The sequence below is a fragment of the Lampetra fluviatilis genome, chromosome 10 (genome assembly GCF_964198595.1).
Source record: "Lampetra fluviatilis chromosome 10, kcLamFluv1.1, whole genome shotgun sequence".
Lineage (NCBI taxonomy): Eukaryota > Metazoa > Chordata > Hyperoartia > Petromyzontiformes > Petromyzontidae > Lampetra > Lampetra fluviatilis.
This window is the reverse complement of record NC_136284.1, coordinates 3,806,722-3,826,535: the sequence shown is the minus strand read 5'-3', so window position 1 is coordinate 3,826,535 and position 19,814 is coordinate 3,806,722. Positions and strand designations below refer to the sequence as shown.

General features: G+C 50.9%; 1 protein-coding gene across 1 annotated transcript in view; it reads left to right on the top strand.

Moving 5' to 3' along the window:
* Positions 1-19,404, top strand: part of LOC144934440 (rho-related GTP-binding protein RhoN-like) — a 30,723-nt gene extending 11,319 nt beyond the window's left edge. Inside the window, exons 3-5 of the mRNA XM_078860192.1 lie at positions 7-116; positions 10,131-10,262; positions 17,370-19,404. Coding sequence (XP_078716318.1) covers positions 7-116; positions 10,131-10,262; positions 17,370-17,636 — 509 coding nt within the window. The 3' untranslated portion in view covers positions 17,637-19,404. The remainder of the gene's footprint in view (positions 1-6; positions 117-10,130; positions 10,263-17,369) is intronic.
* The last annotated feature ends 410 nt before the right edge of the window (positions 19,405-19,814 follow it).

Genomic DNA, 19,814 nt, shown 5'->3' with positions numbered 1-19,814 from the left:
CCCAAGGGTCGCCGTACTACGACAACGTCCGGCCGCTCGCCTACTCGGACTCTGACGTGGTCCTCATCTGCTTCGACGTCGGTCGCCCCGAGACACTGGACAGCACCCTCAAGAAAGTGAGTGTGGCCCGCGTGTCCCCCTGCGCACACGCACATGCACACACACGCGCACGCACACATGCACGCACGCACACACACACACGCACACACACACACACACGCACACACACGCACACACACACACGCACACACACGCACACACGCGGGCATAGGCACGTTCCTGCATCGGTGACAAGGCGGCAAAAGTGCAGGCCCCGCAATTGCTTTGCTCGCGCTGCTGCGCTCGAGAATGTTTTAGCCTACTCCTCCACACTGGCGCACATGTCTTGGAAGATGCGGGTGTACCCACACTTGACCCCACCACACGCGAGTGACGGTGGGAGTGGGCGGTGGCGGCAGGATTCCAGCAACCTGAAAACCGCCGCGCCGGGAGATTGAACTGACCCAGCGACGTCTGGATCGCATGTCCAGTGTGCTACTCATTATATTCTTGGTTCTTTCGGTAAAGTCACGTAGATAGAAAATGAAATAAAAACAACAAGCGGTCTTGCGATTGAAACGGCGTGGGTTTTTGCGTTTATTTTTATTTTATTATTTTTATTATTTTTTTTGTCTTTTTTTATCTATGCGACTTTACCGAAAGAACCAAGAATATGAATTCCTGCAGTCACGAAAATTTTCAGTCAAAATGTAACTGCTACTCATTACACAACTATGGCAGCATCCCAGGTAGATACACGTACAACACAATCACTCGTGCACGCGTGCCGAATTTAAACGCCGCGTTGCTCACCGCTGAGACAGCAACCCCACGCCGTGCCCGTTGCGTCACAAGACGCGCGATGATGCATGCATCCGCCACACGCACGCACGCACGTAAGCGAGCAGTGAATGCCTTGGCCCCGGATTAAAGCATTGCCATGAGGAATGGAGCCATCAGTTTTAATAAATCCGTTAATGCAAACCGCGGCCGGACCGTAAATCTCCGCCGTAATCCGGCGTTTGCCGTGGGCACGGCCTGTGCCTGCTTGCTCGTGGTTCGGCCGAGGTGGTCACAGCAGCGATCGGGGCCACTGCCACGTGGCGGCACGGAAACGCCACGGCGGCGGCGGCGGTGGAGTAGGAGGAGGCGTAGAACCGCTCGCCGCCGCTCTGTGTTGCCCACGCCACCGGGGGCCGTCGTCATCGTTGGCTGCGAGGAGAGGGAGAGCGCTCACCGGGGCTGTTGGGCTGCAAGGTGTCGGCTGCACGCTCGCGGAGCGGGGGTCGGCGTCTTTTTTTTGTTGTGCGAGAAGAAAAGACGGGAAACTATTGTGTGCACGCGTGTGCGTCAGCGCTTGTGAAAGTGGACCGGGCCAGGTGTGCCGCGATCAACATCCGCACACCTGTGCGCCGACAGCGTTTGGACGTTGGGACATAAATAGATGACCTTTCACCCCCTGTGTTTATTCCGCCGGGGTTAGGTTTACCGAAATTGAGTTTTGATCCTTTGTAAGAACAGCATTTCATCTATTCACGTGCTACAAAGAAGGATCGCTGCCCGAAACGTCACTCATTGTATACTTTTCATTGAGTGCCAGGGGGTTCATTGACGGATGTGTTGAGTTTTTGTTTGTAGTTGGCGATGCTTGTGCACCTCCACCGATGCAGCTGCATCACCAAACAATTTGTTTAATTAATTTAGTTTCCTTAAATAACAACTTGGGGGAGCCTGAGTCGGGCCGTGGCATTTAAAGGATTATCGACAGCAAATGGCATTGCAGTGCAATTAATTAAACATCTCTGAAGCGTGCGCACGCACCCATTGAACGCACGCGCTGATGGAATAGAGCAATTAGGAGCACAATGGACAGCGCGGCGTGTACAGATTCGTCAAGAAGCTTCGGCGCAGCGAGAGCCGCATCGTGCGAGGGATTGTGCGTCAAATCTGCCCGGGGCCGGCCCTACCGGAAAGTTTAAACTCGCGTCTGTGAAAGAGCTCAGCTGCATGCCGAGTAGACACGTTGGCCAAAATAAATGTACACCACCATCATGCTCGAGTGCAAAGCACTTTTGAGTGATTTTTCCGTTAATAAGGTCACTGTAACGAGTTTCAGCTCTGAAATGCGGTTATTAATGATGTGCATCGTCGTGAGCATCGTCAGCAAAATCAATCCACTGCTGGATGAAGGCCTCCCCAAGCCCTCGCCGCGTCGCTGCCGGTCCCGTGATGTGACGATCCACTTAACCATCTGCACACCAGCTGCTTTCGCTGCTCCATGGCGGCCGTACCGTAGAGATGCGTTTTTGTTTTTTGTTTACAAAAAAGATCAAAAAAGCCGTCGACCGATAAACATTCACTGCAGCAGCACAGTTTTGCCGCAGCCGCATATTTGGAGTTTGCGGTGTCTCTCTCTCCCCGTGGTGGCGTGGGTTTTTCTCCGGGTCCTCCGGTTTTTTCCCTCCACCTTCAGAATCAACGTCGCGCGTTTAGAGTGTTTGGCTGCGAGAAATTTCCACGCGACGAGCCGCTTCGTCTCGCTGTCATTTGTGGCCAGGTCGCTACTGAAAAAGATCTACATAGCTCAGTGGGGGCTTTCATGGTAAATATTAAAAGTTTGGTTTAGTTTAGCTAAGATACCAGCGCTTACCAAACGCGGTACGATTATTTACAGAGCCCTAAAGGAGTGGATTACCTTGCCGACGGATGGCGAGTAAAATTCTGTCGCTCGATGTAACGTTTAACAAAGAGGGTCACAGGGAACGGCTGCACAGCCGTCGTGTGTCCGACTGTCCCACAGCCAACGGCTGGCAGCTGCTGCTGAGATTGACTGCATGACAGGGCGGGGAGAGTCACCGGTAAATCATTAACGAGCTCTAACGGCATCCATTAAGGGCGGCCCTTTGTGGGTGGATTCACGTGGATTTCCCACGTAAACTCGATAGCCTGCTGGTAAGCCTCGTGTTATCGTGGCGATATCCCCGGTAACTTGGGTCGATTTTTATTTTCGTGAAAAACGGAACCGAAAAGTTGAGGGTTTAATTTCAAGTGAGCGATTATTAGCTCATAAAACAAATCGTATGACCAGTCATGTACTATGACAGCCCCTGTTTGTCAATCCATTGCCTCCCCATGCCTTTGTGGGTCATATGGGTCATTTGACCATACTTCATCACTCTGGTCAGTGCGCATTGATTGATGAAGGTAGGGAGCATAGTCGTGGAAATGTAGAAGTACAGTACAACAATGGATTCTGCTTCACTGCCCTCTGCTGCCCACAACATAGAGCCCACCAGGCCCTATGGCAAACACCTAGCCAAGTACTATCCAGGCTCAAGCATGCTTACCAGCCTTGAAACATGTTCAATCCAAGTAAAAATCAAGAAGATATCAATTGACAAATATTTGTTTGATTATTGCTCCTCCAAACCGCACCAACCAGCGTGGTGACGTACGTTCAAATAACCCACATGACCCGCACTGCATGATGGGAGACCCATCATCCAGCAGTGGATTGGCAAACAAGGCCGTACTTGCGCATTTGTAGAGGTCACAGGGGCACCGAGGTGCCAAGATGTTAACTCTCTTGCCAGGTATACAGGAGGGCGTGGGTTCAATCCCGACCATGACGCCTGCTGTATATTTTAAATTTGCGTGGTCTCCCCCTGGTAGTGTGGATTTTTGTCCGGGTCCTCCGTCTTTTCCCTCCACATTTAAAAACGTGCGTTTGGAGTATTTGGCTGCTGTAAAGTTCCACATGATAAGCCACTTCATTGAGATATCATTTGTGGGATGGTCACTTCTGAAAATAGAGCTGTATAGCTCAGTGGGTAAAATAGAAAAAAAAATGTGTTTAGTTTAAATAGTTTAGTCATGATTTGTTTTACAATTTTCCAGGGGAGAACATTTGAGAGTCTGGCTTTAAAGTGCCCAATGTTCCCTTCCGCGGGCAGTCATTATCCGTTGGCTGTTATTTTGCCCGAAATTCAGCGACGCGGTTTGGTTATTAAGAAACCGGTAGCCGGAGGTGCTGCGTCCATCACTGGAAAACTATAAATTCGCTTTAAAGTTAAAGTTTGTATGAAACTGAAAATAAATCTGCGAAAATGTATCAATTATTACAATGCACCAACCCCAAGTGACAAATTTGCCTGTTTATCTTGTGACGTTTTTTGTTTGCAAAAGTTTTTGGTGATATATTTTTGCATTTCCTTCCAATTACGGCACTCACATCCCACTTTACCGGAGTGATAGCCGGTGGTTTGCGCTTCGCGGTACGATCTCGTCGAATGTGCCAAAATACTTTTTTTTATTTGTCTCGGTTGAATAATCTCCTCGTGTTGCCCTGAGTTAGCAGAGTTAGGCGAGTTAGTTTTATTAAGTATTTTTAATGAGCCGGCCAGGATTGGGCAAAAACTTGGCCCACTTTGCACCCAGGCAACTGGAGAGCACGCTGAGGAGGCCTTAGAAATAACGGTGTAATTTCAGCGTATAGCGGTCACCTCGCTGCGCCGTCTAATCGGTGTGTCAAGCTCATTATCTCACCGTGACCCACCAACCCCTCATCCAAGCAGAAGCACACCTAGGAGGGGGGTGGGGGGTGATGCGGGGGAGCAAACGGGAGAGTTCCCCCTAGACATTTTAGACAGGCATTCTGCATCGTGGACCATTTTTTGTATTTTTCATTTTTCATTGATGCAAAATGTATTTTTAAAATAAAGAGTTATTTAACATCATCAGGTAGCATTTCTGCATTCCGCACATGCTTTTCACGTGAGTTCCTCTCTGCCGCTTCCAGCCTTTCACCTCCTTCGCTGCTGTTGTTATTGACCGCATTATGCCAAATCTCTGTTTGCTGTGCCTTGCCATGTGCTCTGAGGTCTTCCTCTTTTCTGTCCAGCGTGTGTCAGTTTCCATTGTCTCAGCTTTCGCGGTAACCTCCTTGCGGTATCCATCCCCAGTCGATGTCTACGAACAATTGTTTGACCCATCCGGAAATTTCTTAGCTGAACACGCCACTGCCTTCACGTCACGGGCACCTAAGTCACGCATCATCAAACCCGGACCATTGAAAAAAAAATAACCGTCGGTTATGATCTTCGCGGGCCCGACATTTGAGAATGTGGCCACCGCAGTGCTGCTAAGTGGCTCGTTTACAACGCGGCTGCGGCGAAGTGACTTCCACGGTGTTTATCGTTGTTACCGCTGCTCTACAAATAAACTGCAGTTCATTTGCCCCCTGTCAGGGCTCTGAATCTGCCCGGCTCCTAAACAGCGATCTCCCTTAACAGCTGCTCTCGCGCTCGCTTACTCGCACAGGTCGATAGACATCTTCTGACTTGTTGCGCCCCTTATCAGTGAAGTGTCCACCGAAAAATGCGACCATCGTGCATTCGTTTTTGAAAGAGGGCTAACCTCGCTTGCCACGTCGTTTGGCATGAAATGTTGTTTTGTATTTTTTTTGTCCGAGCCACGGCTGTGATTGCTGTTGAGCTGTTATAGCCTCCACGACGCGTTTACAGGTCGTTCTGATTTTAGGGTGCCATGGTGGCGAGACGTTAACCACCTCGCCTGGTATGCAGGAGTGCATGGGTTCGATCCCAACCCTGACGCCTGCTGTATACTTGGAGTTTGCGCGTCTCTCTCCCCGTGGTCTCGTGGACTTTTCTCTGGGTCTTCCAGTGTTTCCCCTCTACATCTAGACACATGCGTTGAGAGTATTTGGGCTGCAATAAATTTCCACGTGATAAGCCACTTCGTTGAGATATTATTTGTGGCCAGGTCGCTTCTGAAAAAGAGCTACATACTTTAGTGGGCCTTACCTGGAAAAATAAAAACAGTTGTCTTTTAGTTTTTTAGTTCACGAAGGAGCTCCCAGCGCGTGAAGCGAAACGTCGAATGCCGTGCGGAACATCACATGGCGCGACCCGAACAACGCATGAGAAGAGCTGCAACAGCAGAGCCGCTTATCCGGACCCCGTTCGCCTGTCCGCCTGCAATACTTTTATCGTAAAAAAAAGGGCACAGCGGGTTGCGACGAACAGCTGCTGCTCCTGCTGTAACGGCGGCATTCAAAAAGTAATCTCGAGAGATGTCGCCGGTCGTTGTGGAGGTTCGATTGATTGGGTCACCCACGGTCTGCAGACAATCGCTCTCCATTCCCGTGATGCTGCGCCCCGCACCCTTGGGGGGACAAGGGCCTCTTGAGGGCACATCTGTCGGTGAGCGACTCTGAATATCCTGTTCACCACCTCCGCCTTCATTCAGGCGTCCTGACGACGCTTTGCATAATGCTTGCCCGACCGTAACACTGGACGCGTGCATTGAGAGCAATCGGAATTCCTGCGTACAGTATTTGTGACATCCGCGCACCTGTACAGCCCCATTGTCAATCAACTGCTGGATGATGGCAGCCCTGGTACATGCCGGTCATTTGACCATACGTCCGCACGCTCGGTCGTTCGCGTTTGTCAAAGCGGGGAGAGTGCAACAATGGGTTTTGTCGTTTGCCGACGTAGCCACGCAGCTTTGTGTGTGTGTGTTTTTTTTCTTGCGCCACGGTGGTCACGCATCCATGCCCTGTCCGGGGCTCAAACTCGCCGAGCTTCCGAGACCCGTGGCGCATCGCAGGCGGTTTTGTCGGCGGCCGTCGTCGGCGTACGGCGACGCAAACGTCCGCATCGTTCGTTGACTCGCGCGCGCGTCACGCCTCTTGCAAGGAGCCCGTGCGGTCGACGTCTCATCTCGAGAGTTTTGTTTTGTATCTCGGTTGTTCTTGCCCACAGTCGTGTACTCCCTGTTGGTGCGAGCTCGCGTCCAAGGCAGGCGCTAAATGTTCGTCTTCCACCACGTTAGACGTAAGCGGCGAAGCGTTCACGCTGACCGCTGCCGACGCGAGGCTTTCTCGAACTCTAATGAGGTGCAAACCGACCGCACTCAACGCGCTGCGAGCTCTTTCGCCGCTCCGACTACCGCGGGGGACGCCATTTAGAAGGCATCTCGTTGCAACAGCTCTCCCGTGTGTGTGTGCCTGTTGCTGCTGTCCAAAGCTCCCGGGTTGTGCAGCGAAACGTCGGACACTGCGCCGAGCGAAACTCAGCGGCATAACCTAAGAGCGCATCGGAGAGCTGTACAGTGGCAGGACCGCCAACGCCTACACAGTGGCATTTTATTTGAAGGCGCTATCCAGACATGAAACATCTGGCGTATGGCGTAGATGTTTTTTTTTTACAGCTATATCTGACACTTGACAGACTTCCTCAAACTCTTTGTTCTATTACCGAAATTTGTTTATTGAAAAAATGTCCTAAGTTCATATTCTAAAAAAGCCTGTAGAAAGGAATAATTATTGTCCCTGAGTAGAGGTAAGACAGAGAATGATGGCGATCGTGTACATGTGTTGCAGTAGCTTGATCGTGCCACATTGCGAATGCCGCCATTTGAAGTGTAAAACTAAACACGTTCACACTGCCACGAGTTGAAACCAGAGTAATTTACCGCAGTACAACTCATCATCACAATGCCCTCCTCGTCCTCCTGCTTCTCAGCTGGAAGTTCCCTTGCTGCACGGAGGTAGTTTGACCGCTCGGATCTTTTTCTTCTCTCTCCACGCACTCCCATTCTGTGCCTCTTCCCTCGTCACAACCCCGCTGTTCTCACATCTCGATCCACCGTATGCGTCATCTCCCTCCTCCTGCCCCACACTGGTGGCAGCCTCCTCGAATTCCCCTCTAATTCCGTCCTCTTGTGTGCCCCTTCTCGGGCTCCTGAAGGTGGCAAGCCCCCTCTATACACAAGCCTGGCTGCCGCCTGATGAAGCTGGTTGTAATTACTGGTGAAACGTCGTGCTCGGATTGTAAATATGGTGGCTTTGCTCTCCAGCACACCGGTGTGCTGTACTCGTAACGAATTGTCATGTTCCGTTTACGTGACAAACCTTACCAATTGGCTGTGTCGGGTGGTGGTGGGTTTTACAATACACTGTTATATATTTACGCAATCTAAACCGAAAAAAATCCTTATGGAGCCCCCTCTACATCCATCCTCTCGTGTGCCCCTTCTCCGTCTCCCGAAGGCCGATACGTCTCGTCCCTTCAGCGCCTTGTCACGCCGGCGCTTCGCCCATCGCCTCGCAAACTGAAGTTGCGGCATTCCCTGACGGCATGCCGGTCGCCCCCCTTTCGTTCCCTGAGCCCCCCCCCCACCCCCCGACGTCACTCGCAGCCCCAAATTTCCACATCCGCCTCCCCCATTTGTCCCCTTTACCTGGCACCGCACAGCCCCAGAACACGCCCGCGCCTCGGCGCGCCTTCTGGTGCGCGTGTGATAAATAAAATAAGTTGGTAAATAATTGAAGCGAAAAACGCAAGCGCTGCCACGACGCCGTCGGTCCCTTCCCGTTCCCGCGTGGCTGCTCCGGCTGCTGGCAGCTAGGGTTGCCACCAGCTAGGGATGCCACATGTCCTGGATTTAACGGATGCTCAGCACTTCCAACAATAACACTGTGGGCTGGAAAATAAAATAAGCCCTGCTTCTGCAGCACACGTATCAAGGAGAAGAGCATTATCCAAAACTCCGCCTCTCGTGCTATTTTTAGGGCAGTGTTATTGTCGCCATGTGTTGAGTTTTTGTTGTTGTGTGCTAGTGCAGCGCTGCCAATGCGGTTATTGCAACAAAACATTGCTTTTCCTTGGTAGCTCGTAATAACAATAACAATGCACCACTCGAGACAATACATGTGCAGGTAGTCTTCCTCTCTCGTGGTCTTGTGAGATATTCTTCTCGCCATAGTCAGGTCCTGGCCTTTTTGTCCCTGAAGAGGTGGCAATGCGGCTGGCAGCGTGAGCCATCCGTGCGAAGAGTGGAACGCATTCCCCTGTCAATCCCCCGTGCGGTCGGTGAAGCAGCGTCCGAGTGTGCGGGCGGGGCATTTGCACCGGGGCCCATTAGCCTGAGGGGCTTGGGCACCGGGCTACAAAGGAGGGGGGGGATTGGACGGGAGAGGAGGGACGATAACGAGACGTATCTATTTATTTATTTGGGCGCCACAGTGGTATACAGGAGGTCGTGGGTTCAATCCTGACCCTGACACATGTATATTTGGAGTTTGCATGTTCTCGACCCCGTGGCCAAGTCGATTTGCCTCCGGGTCCTCCGTTTGTTTTTTCCCCCTCAACGTTAATAATCACCGTCACGCGTTTAGAGTATTTGGCGGCTATACATTTCCACGTGACAAGCCACTTCGTTGGGCTATCGCTTGTGGCCAGGTCGTTTCTGAAAGAATAGCTCTATAACTCAGTGGGCCTTATCTGGTACGATAAAAATTGTTTAATAGTTTTTGATCGTTTATTTAATTGCTTGGACCAGGGCCCATGTTGACCGCACTGTGCCACTGTTTCAGTAATCGGTTCCCTACGCTACATTCGGATTTCATGCTTTCAATTATTAAGCCGTTCGCCAAAATGGAGCTCTTTCAAATAAATACAGGAAGATATTAGAGGTATGAAATATGTAGCAGTTGAACGCATGGCTATGGAGGATGCAGTCAAATAATGCAGAGTAGAGTTTGCATTTGTATTGAAGACAATGGGCGTCATAAATAAGCAGTCAATTATTCCCTTTATATTGTCAACCTCACGGACTCTTTATCAAGAGGATCCTGCTACACTGGGATGTTTGGCCAATTCTATTCATGTTTGTGTGGCATCACGTGGCAGGACACCGTAGATTGGGGCAAAACCCCACAACCTATAAGGAGGGGGGACACTTACAACTCCGCACAGATAAGATTCGACAACCCATTGCCGCAACTGCCATCTCTTGGCCCCGTCACAGCCTAAGGCTACAACTTGTGGTAGGCAGTACGAGCAAATCTCAACCCTCCCTGGCTTCCGAGATCTCGTGAGATTGAGCGTAGCATCAGAACGCGGTCTCCGTTATCTCCGCAAAACAACAGCGCTCTCCGTCACGCGGAGTCGGCTCTCGTGCCGACAGCACGCGAGTTCCTCGCACGCAATGCTGCCGCGGTCCCGGCGAGAAACCGCATCTGCTGACTTAGCGTGGGGTGGGTGGCGGTTGTGCTCGGTGTGCAGTGGCAGGCGGAGTCGCAGGAGTTCTCCTCCAGCAAGGTGCTGCTCATCGGCTGCAAGGCCGACCTGCGCGTCGACCTGCCCACCCTGCTCGAGCTCTCCAAGCAGCGCCGCATCCCCGTCACGCAGGAGCAGGTAACGGCGCGCACGCCGCGTGGGGCGGAGGAGGGCAGCACGCTGCCTCGTCCCATCCAGCCCCACGGCGCCACATCCCTCACCCCACATCCCTACACCTCGCCCCCCACCCCCCCCCCCATCAGCCTGAGCCCCCACTCTCCCCCACATCGCTACACCCCGCCCCCCCCCCCCCTCCACCACCACCACCCCCTTGTCAATCCGCACCTCCGATGAGCATAGTTGGCTACGTACGGTGCGAAAGAAGTCCAACCCGAGCCCCCTATCTACCCAGCAACCCACATCGCTACACCTCGCCCCCCCCCCAGTCCCTGGAACGACGGCGAGCGTCACCCTGCAGAAGACACCGTGGGGTGTGGCCGGTGCTGGCTTATCGCCACGAGCTGCCCCACAGACAGGGGGGACCCCCCGGCACCCCTAGCCCCCGCGCTCAGCCACGGACATTAAAGCGGCCCTGATGAGCTTTTCGATCAGTGAACGCGATTAATCGCACGTGTGTGGTTTGTAATGATTTTTTTTTCTAGGGTGTAATAAATACTCTTAAAAAATATATTCTTTTCATACCCAGCATGTGCACGAAACGATAAACACGCGTAATTACTATTTCCAAGGTAGGGATTTCACCTGCGGCTTGTATACATAATGTACAAATTATGGCGCGCATTAAATATTTAGAGTCGCAGGTGCCGGTTTTTTTTTATCTTGCCAAAAATATTCACATCGGGCCAGACGCAATTTGTTTGTTGGTTTTCTTTCTTCGTCATTCATTATTCAATCACCTAGGTTGCGTTATGCTAATATATTTCCTGGGGGTGTAGGGGGGGGTGCGGTGTCGCTCGGGCGTGGAGGGAAGGTGGAGTTGGCGGTAGGGAATTGGGGGGGGGGGGGGCAGGGTAGGGGGGGAATCACAAAACTGAAAGGGGTTTGAGGTGGTTCTGTGGCAGTGGGGGGACGACGGCCAACAACTGCACATGCTGCTGTTGCTGCACATGCTGCTGCTGCTGCTGCACATGCTGCTGCTGCACATGCTGCTGCTGCTGCATCAGAGGAATGTAAAGGATATTCGGCCAAACAAAGGCGACAAGTGCGTCGTGCCCTATCAAAATAGAAGTCCTAGCAGATGGCGGAGCAAAAGTTCGAGACTGTCAGATATCATTAAGCATCAGCACCATCATCGCCCTCTCTCATTTCACCGTTAAAAGAGAGACACTTAGCCACCCACACACCCCCCCCCCCCCATTTGATCTTCCCATTTGGATTCAGAGCTCTGGAAACCGTTTAGCACGAGGGAGGTGCGCGATATTCCTCAAGTGTCTCCTGAGCGATTGAGAAATTAAATTAAATGTACGTCGGGAGAGCAAGAGCGATGAGAGGATTATGATGTAATTTTCGTGGAGTTGTTGTTATTATTGTTGGAACAACATCGGGCAGTTTATCACGTTTAAAGCTTTCGTGACTGCAGGGATTCATCTTCTTGGTTCTTTCGGTAAAGTCACGTAGAAGGGAAGTAATAAAATAATAAAAATAAAACATAATAAAACAATTCTCACGACGTTTCGGCCACAACGCAAGCAGCCGTCCTCAGGCGAAGAATGAGACATTATCAAGCTAGGAGCTTATATAGGTGTAGCGAGGAGGAGCGCCTTAACAAAAGAATGTGCATATGAAGAGGAATTTTAGCATACCAATGGGCAATGCGTAGGAGGGGGGGCGGAGGGGTTTCAAAGTCCCATTATGCCCATGCATTATGCAGGATCAACAGCACCACGGGGGGGCGCAAGGAACAACGTTAATAAAGGAAAGGAATGTTAATGATATGTAGTTGTTTGGTAAATGCAGCTACATATCATTAACATTCCTTTCCTTTATTAACGTTGTTCCTTGCGCCCCACCGTGGTGCTGTTGATCCTGCATAATGCATGGGCATAATGGGACTTTGAAACCCCTCCGCCCCCCCTCCTACGCATTGCCCATTGGTATGCTAAAATTCCTCTTCATATGCACATTCTTTTGTTAAGGCGCTCCTCCTCGCTACACCTATATAAGCTCCTAGCTTGATAATGTCTCATTCTTCGCCTGAGGACGGCTGCTTGCGTTGTGGCCGAAACGTCGTGAGAATTGTTTTATTATGTTTTATTTTTATTATTTTATTACTTCCCTTCTACGTGACTTTACCGAAAGAACCAAGAAGAAGTTTATCACGTCCTTCTGCCAAATGGATCGCTTATCACCATCTAAATCATTTTACTTTCTGAAAAAAATAAGACCCCTAAGTGTGTGTTTTTAAACGATCTCCAATGCAGCTTACAAGCAGGGCCACGCAGAGAGAGGGGAGGGGAGGTGGCGGAGGGGGGGCACAAAAGTGAGCCCCACTCCAGGCCTGTCGGTGGTGGAATTTGAACAAAAACACGCGTTTCTCGAGTATTTAACTGCTATAGATGTCCACGCGATAAGCCACTTCGTTGAGCTAGCATTGGCGGCTAGGTTTCTGATGAAAAATAACTAAAAGCTCAATGGGACTTACCTCGTAAAATAAGAATAGTGTAGTATTTATTTATTTGCGGTTTGTTGACCTTTCCTATACTTTGCACTCTAATTCTTTTTGGCATTGTTTGTTGTTGTAACTTTCTGACCCGCCCTGACGGGGGACATCTGTGAAAAAGACCTTCATAGCTCATCGGATTGCCCGAGGATTCATTGGGGATTATGATTCATTCTGGAATAACGTGGCCCACACCAGCTATTCCACCACGGGCCTCCAGAAACCTCTGGCTGGCCCTGCTTGCAAGGGAAACAAACGCATGCCATACTACACATGTTTGGTTTGCTTTGTTTGCACAGCAGTCAATGCCAACTTTGAAACATGTTCTGTTGGCTTTGTTTACACAGCAGCGGAATGCCTTGGTTTAGGTGGATATCTACCGCACAACACGGGGAGAATGAACTTCAGTTAATAAACCAGCCTCGCGACGGGGAATTTAACCAGGTCACAGGGATTTAGAATGACCTATCGGATTTTAACAAAGACACCAAGGTTAAGATGGTATCTCCGTTTTCTCTGTCGTCAATACCTTCACCTGCCAGTCTGTACAAAGGCCCTCATTGAGCTGGGCACTTTCTAATTAGCTGTGGCTTGTACCATTTCTAGTGAAGGGTGGGGTGGGGGTGGTGGTTCCGCTATTGGGTCATTCTCTCTCCCGGTCACAACCCACTCATCCCCCACCTGCCCTTGGTCCTGTTGAACGTACTTGAGCATTCCTGCTGTGAAACGTAAAGCAAAGATAGCTTTCGGTAAAAATGCACTGTTGTGAATGATAATTAATTAATTTTCATGAAATTATAGTGTTGCAAAAATTGGCGCACGAGTTATTTTATCCGGGTAGAAGGGTAGTGCAGTGGTTAGCGCGCTGCACTACAAACCCGGCAAACCTGAGTTAGATTGCCAGCCACGGCGAACACGAGTTGGGTTCCTAGCCACAGCTATCACGAGTTGGATTGCCAGCCACGGCTATCACAAGTTGGATTGCCAGCCACGGCTATCACAAGTTTGATTGCCAGCCACGGCTATCACAAGTTGGATTCCCAGCCACGGCTAACACGAGTTGGATTGCCAGCCATGGCTATCACAAGTTGGATTCCCAGCCACGGCTAACACGAGTTGGATTGCCAGCCATGGTTAACACAAGTTGGATTGCCAGCCATGGCTAACACAAGTTGGATTGCCAGCCACGGCTATGACAAGTTGGATTGCCAACCACGGCTATCACAAGTTTGATTGCCAACCACGGCTAACACGAGTTTGATTGCCAGCCACGGCTATCACAAGTTTGATTGCGAACCACGGCTATCACAAGTTTGATTGCCAACCACGGCTAACACGAGTTGGGTTCCTAGCCACGGCTATCACAAGTTGGATTGCCAGCCACGGCTATCACAAGTTGGATTGCCAGCCACGGCTATCACAAGTTGGATTGCCAGCCACGGCTATCACAAGTTGGATTCTCAGCCACGGCTAACACGAGTTGGATTGCCAGCCACGGTTAACACGAGTTGGGTTCCTAGCCACGGCCATCACAAGTTGGATTGCCAGCCACGGCTATCACAAGTTGGATTGCCAGCCACGGCTATCACAAGTTGGATTGCCAGCCACAGCTATCACAAGTTGGATTGCCAGCCACGGCTATCACAAGTTGGATTGCCAGCCACGGCTATCACAAGTTGGATTCCCAGCCACGGCTATCACAAGTTGGATTGCCAGCCACGGCTATCACAAGTTGGATTGCCAGCCACGGCTATCACAAGTTGGATTCCCAGCCACGGCTAACATGAGTTAGATTGCCAGCCATGGCTATCACAAGTTGGATTCCCAGCCACGGCTAACACGAGTTGGATTGCCAGCCATGGCTATCACAAGTTGGATTCCCAGCCACGGCTATCACAAGTTGGATTGCCAGCCATGGCTAACACAAGTTGGATTGCCAGCCACGGCTATCACAAGTTGGATTGCCAACCACGGCTATCACAAGTTTGATTGCCAACCACGGCTAACACGAGTTTGATTGCCAGCCACGGCTATCACAAGTTTGATTGCGAACCACGGCTATCACAAGTTTGATTGCCTACCACGGCTAACACGAGTTTGATTGCCAACCACGGCTATCACAAGTTTGATTGCCAGCCACGGCTATCACAAGTTTGATTGCCAGCCACGGCTATCACAAGTTTGATTGCCAACCACGGCTATCACAAGTTTGATTGCCAACCACGGCTATCACAAGTTTGATTGCCAACCACGGCTATCACAAGTTTGATTGCCAACCACGGCTATCACAAGTTTGATTGCCAACCACGGCTATCACAAGTTTGATTGCCAGCCACGGCTATCACAAGTTTGATTGCCAACCACGGCTATCACAAGTTTGATTGCCAACCACGGCTATCACAAGTTTGATTGCCAACCACGGCTATCACAAGTTTGATTGCCAACCACGGCTATTACAAGTTTGATTGCCAACCATGGCTATCACAAGTTTGATTGCCAACCACGGCTATCACGAGTTTGATTGCCAACCACGGCTAACACGAGTTTGATTGCCAGCCACGGCTATCACGAATTTGATTGCCAACCACGGCTAACACAAGATTTATTGCCAGCCACGGCTATCACAAGTTGGATTGCCAACCACGGCTATCACAAGTTTGATTGCCAGCCACGGCTATCACAAGTTTGATTGCCAACCATGGCTATCACAAGTTTGATTGCCAGCCACGGCTATCACAAGTTTGATTGCCAACCACGGCTATCACAAGTTTGATTGCCAACCACGGCTATCACAAGTTTGATTGCCAACCACGGCTATCACAAGTTTGATTGCCAACCACGGCTATCACAAGTTTGATTGCCAACCACGGCTATCACAAGTTTGATTGCCAACCATGGCTATCACAAGTTTGATTGCCAACCACGGCTATCACAAGTTTGATTGCCAACCACGGCTAACACGAGTTTGATTGCCAGCCACGGCTATCACAAGTTTGATTGCCAACCATGGCTATCACAAGTTTGATTGCCAACCACGGCTATCACAAGTTTGATTGCCAACCACGGCTAACACGAGTTTGATTGCCAACCACGGCTAACACGAGTTTGATTGCCAGCCACGGCTATCGCGAGTTTGATTGCCAACCACGGCTAACACAAGTTTGATTGCCAACCACGGCTATCACAAGTTTGATTGCCAACCACGGCTAACACAAGTTTGATTGCCAACCACGGCTATCACGAGTTTGATTGCCAGCCACGGCTATCACGAGTTTGATTGCCAACCACGGCTAACACGAGTTTGATTGCCAGCCACGGCTATCACGAGTTTGATTGCCAGCCACGGCTAACACGAGTTTGATTGCCAACCACGGCTAACACAAGATGTGAGCGATATCTGAACTGGTTCTGTGCAAGCCCACCCTCTCCCCCCACCCCTCTTCACCATTCCACATTGACCGGGTATGTTGAAGTTATGGCCTTCATCCAACAATGGATTGACAAGGGCCTGAAATTATTATTGCTATTATTTGATTTATTTATGTTGTTATTTTTATTACTGTTTGTAAGGCACCCCTGAGAACTGCATCCAGTGTTTCTACCCCACCACCGCCCCCCCCCCCCCCCCCCCCAAGTCATTGCTTCTCTCAGCCCTGGCAGCTTGGCTTACCTTGTCGGAGCCTTTGGGACCATGAGAATCATTCAAATGAATGGGCCTATTGAGCTGGAGTGTGGGACCCGATGCCCCAGAGAGAGCTGCCAGAGCCTAGGAAGGCTTTTTGAACGCGTTTCAAAGCGTCGAGTTGCTTGCATCAGAGATGGCGAGGGAGGGGGTTCGCAAAGTTAACCAAGAATTCTGCACCGTTGCTTGGATAAGCATTTTTGCCAAAACAAAGAAAAAAAAGCAAACTCATTAAAACAGAATTCAACACATTTGCAATTTGTCCTCCATACACGTTGAAATAACACGGTCGCGCTTCTCCGCAGCAACGCAATTATGGACTCTGTCAGGATGTCAGGAACTGTCCCTCTTGGCTCTTTACACACGGCGCCCAAGGCGAATAAAAATCCCACGAAAACTTGCCACTTCCAGGCGTGCATTTCAGCAGGGTCCATCCGGGTTGGCTACCAAAAAGTATTTCCACACCCAGCACACCACATCCAATTTACTTCTCTCAGTAACCTACCACTGATCCCCCACCAGCGCTTTTGGCTTATAATTATGAGCCACCTATGCCAATCTACCAGCGACCCAGAAAAACAAATTCCCACCAGGCACACCACATTGAGTATACCTCTCACAATGGCCGCGACTCCTCATCGTCACTTAGCCACTTCCAGTCGGCTCGAGAATGTTCAATTGAGAAACTAAGCCCTGCATTCGCCTCCCCCCATCAGTATTCCTCGTGCATTTCCCCCCCTCCGCTCTCCGCTAAAAAGTATCCGCGTTAATTACAAAAGTCCAATTCTTTCCGAGTGTCTTTCCCCTGGGAGATCGGCCGCCCTGCCAAAGCGCCCGGGGGGGCCTGCCGATGTCTGACGCCCCCGACACGTGCCGTCCGCAGGGGGCGGTGGTGGCGCACCAGCTCGGCGCGGCGGCCTACGTGGAGTGCTCGGCGAAGCTCTCGGAGAACAGCGTGCGCGACGTGTTCCACATGGCCACGCTGGCCGCGCTCGGCCGCCTGCCCCGGCACCTGCTCAAACGCGGCCGCTCCCGGCTCGAGGCGTCCACCGCCGCCGCCGCCGCCGTGTCCCAGACGCCGCGCGAGACTCCCGTGCCACAGCAGCTCGTGGCGCGCAAGGAGCGCGCCAAGAGCTGCGTGCTCATGTGAAGGAGCGCCGCAAGGCCCCCGCGGGATTGACGGATCCGCGCACCGGAGACTCGCGGGATGCACCGCAAGACGTCGTGAAGGACCTTCCCTCCTCGCGTGGGCCGCGGTTTGATAGATTGAGGGTTCTCGGAACCCTACCTGCCTGCCCTCCCCCAGCCCGCACCGTGAGGTTCAATCACTTCACTGTAAGTGCCGTGGGGGGGGGGGGGCGTTAAGAGCCAGATGTTGCTGATGGGGGTTCACGGATAGCTAAACGCGTTGTGGTAATGTGAACGAAAATATTTTTTATTGCCGAGGTATCCGTGTCTCTGTCTGCGTGTGTGCGGACCCGCGATCTGACGAGAGGGCGCGAGTTCCATCGCACGGGAGCTCCTGGTGAAGGAGGTTGCCCCCCCCCCCCCCGCTGACCCACCCACGCGACGTTTAGTGGGCGAAGTGTTTGCAGCGGCGGTCATTGCGAGCAAACTCGGAGCTCGAGTTGTGAAGATGGAGCTGCCGTCGCGCGGCGATCTCGTCCCACTTCTCGCGGCGAGAGAGGCGGTGTTTTAAGTCGGCAGCGTTGGTGTTCAACACAAAGAAGAGTTACGTGCAATACAGACGCTTGGTGTGCTGTGGCTTACACGTCACCCTACAATCACCGCTCCAGTAACAAAAACTTAGATCGACCGGCCGTTCCAAAGGTATAGTTTGCCGAGACGATTAATTCACCTCAAACCTATCCATCGTGTTAAATGTGCTGCAAATTTTGAATGTGTTTTATTTAACAGCTTCTTGCTGCTGCTGCTGCTGATGCTGCTGCTGAAACATAACTTCTAGTTAGCATTGCTGTTCGTGCGTGTGTGTGGTCATGCGAGTGATATTTATATGAGGATAGCGTTATTGTGACCGTGCAGTGATGCGACATATAAATCGGTCAGCCTCGTAAATCGGTCAGCCTCGGCAAGACAGCACCGTTGTCACCATCTTTTCTCTCGGTAAATTACACTTCAACAAGGAAACCGCGAGCGTGTCATCTCGCGAGTTAATGATGCTTTTCACGCGGTCTTGCGGACGACGCGCGCATTTAAAATGTACGTGTCTCTTGACTGTTGGTATACCCCTTTCCGCGTCAGATCCTGACGGCGCATTTCCATGACTACTGGGAAATGGGGCGGCTCGGTTTGAAAACCAGGCTTGCGTTTTCCAGGGCAATCCAACCAATACCACTTTTTCCACTGGCACATTCGAGCCAGGCAAGCAGGAGGTTTTCTATCGGCTGCAGGAACTAAATTAAACTATTTTTTTTATTTTACCTGGTAAGGCCCGCTGAGTCACGGAGCTCTTTTGTCAGAAGCGACCTGGCCACAAATGATAGCTCAACAAAGTGGCTCATCATCGTGTGGAAAGGTCGGGGTCAGCAAGGGGTGGTTAGTGCGGGAGGGCGGTTACTGTACCGAGTGCTCGGTCCGTGCCAGCTTCGTGTCTCACCAAGTGATGGTGGGTGGGACACGGATCCCAGCGCGATCCGGGGCCGTCCCTGCACCTGTTGGTCATGGAAAGGTGGCGTCGGTAATTATGTGGCGTGTCAGTTCTCGTGTCGTCTTCATCTGATATTTGGCGAGAATCGGATGAAGCAAAATTACACTCAAATAAAAAAAACCGCGTCATTTGAGGCCCATTGTCTGGTTATGCTTCCCGCCTTAAGCATCACGTACGCGACGGAATGCAGAATATTGTCGTTTTGTGACCGTTGCAAAATATTAAAACAATATAGTAGTAATAATAAGAACAGTCGATGTGCTGTTGGCAGGATTTACGGCGTCTTTAACATTGCGAGCGTCTGTGGGGTTGAGAAATGGATTGTCAGCCATGGGGCAAACCAATGTCTTGCTTGTTGCTCAATTGCGAATATTCACACGCATATTTATACAAACTAACCAACTGCCGTCACGTCTGTATGCCGCTTTAAAATGTTAAAGAGAAATGCAATATCTAACTTTTCACCCCCGGGGGAATAGATGTCAAGTTCTCAGCGGAGCTTAATTATGACAGGGTAAAACACCTTTAGGGGACGCTTATTTTGACAAGGTCCCATAAAAATGGGACCTTTATTTTGATGGGTTGCCTGCCTTCACACAATCCCTGCAGGACACGGCATCTGCTAATTAATTTCGTGAAGAAAGATAATGAATTGATGAA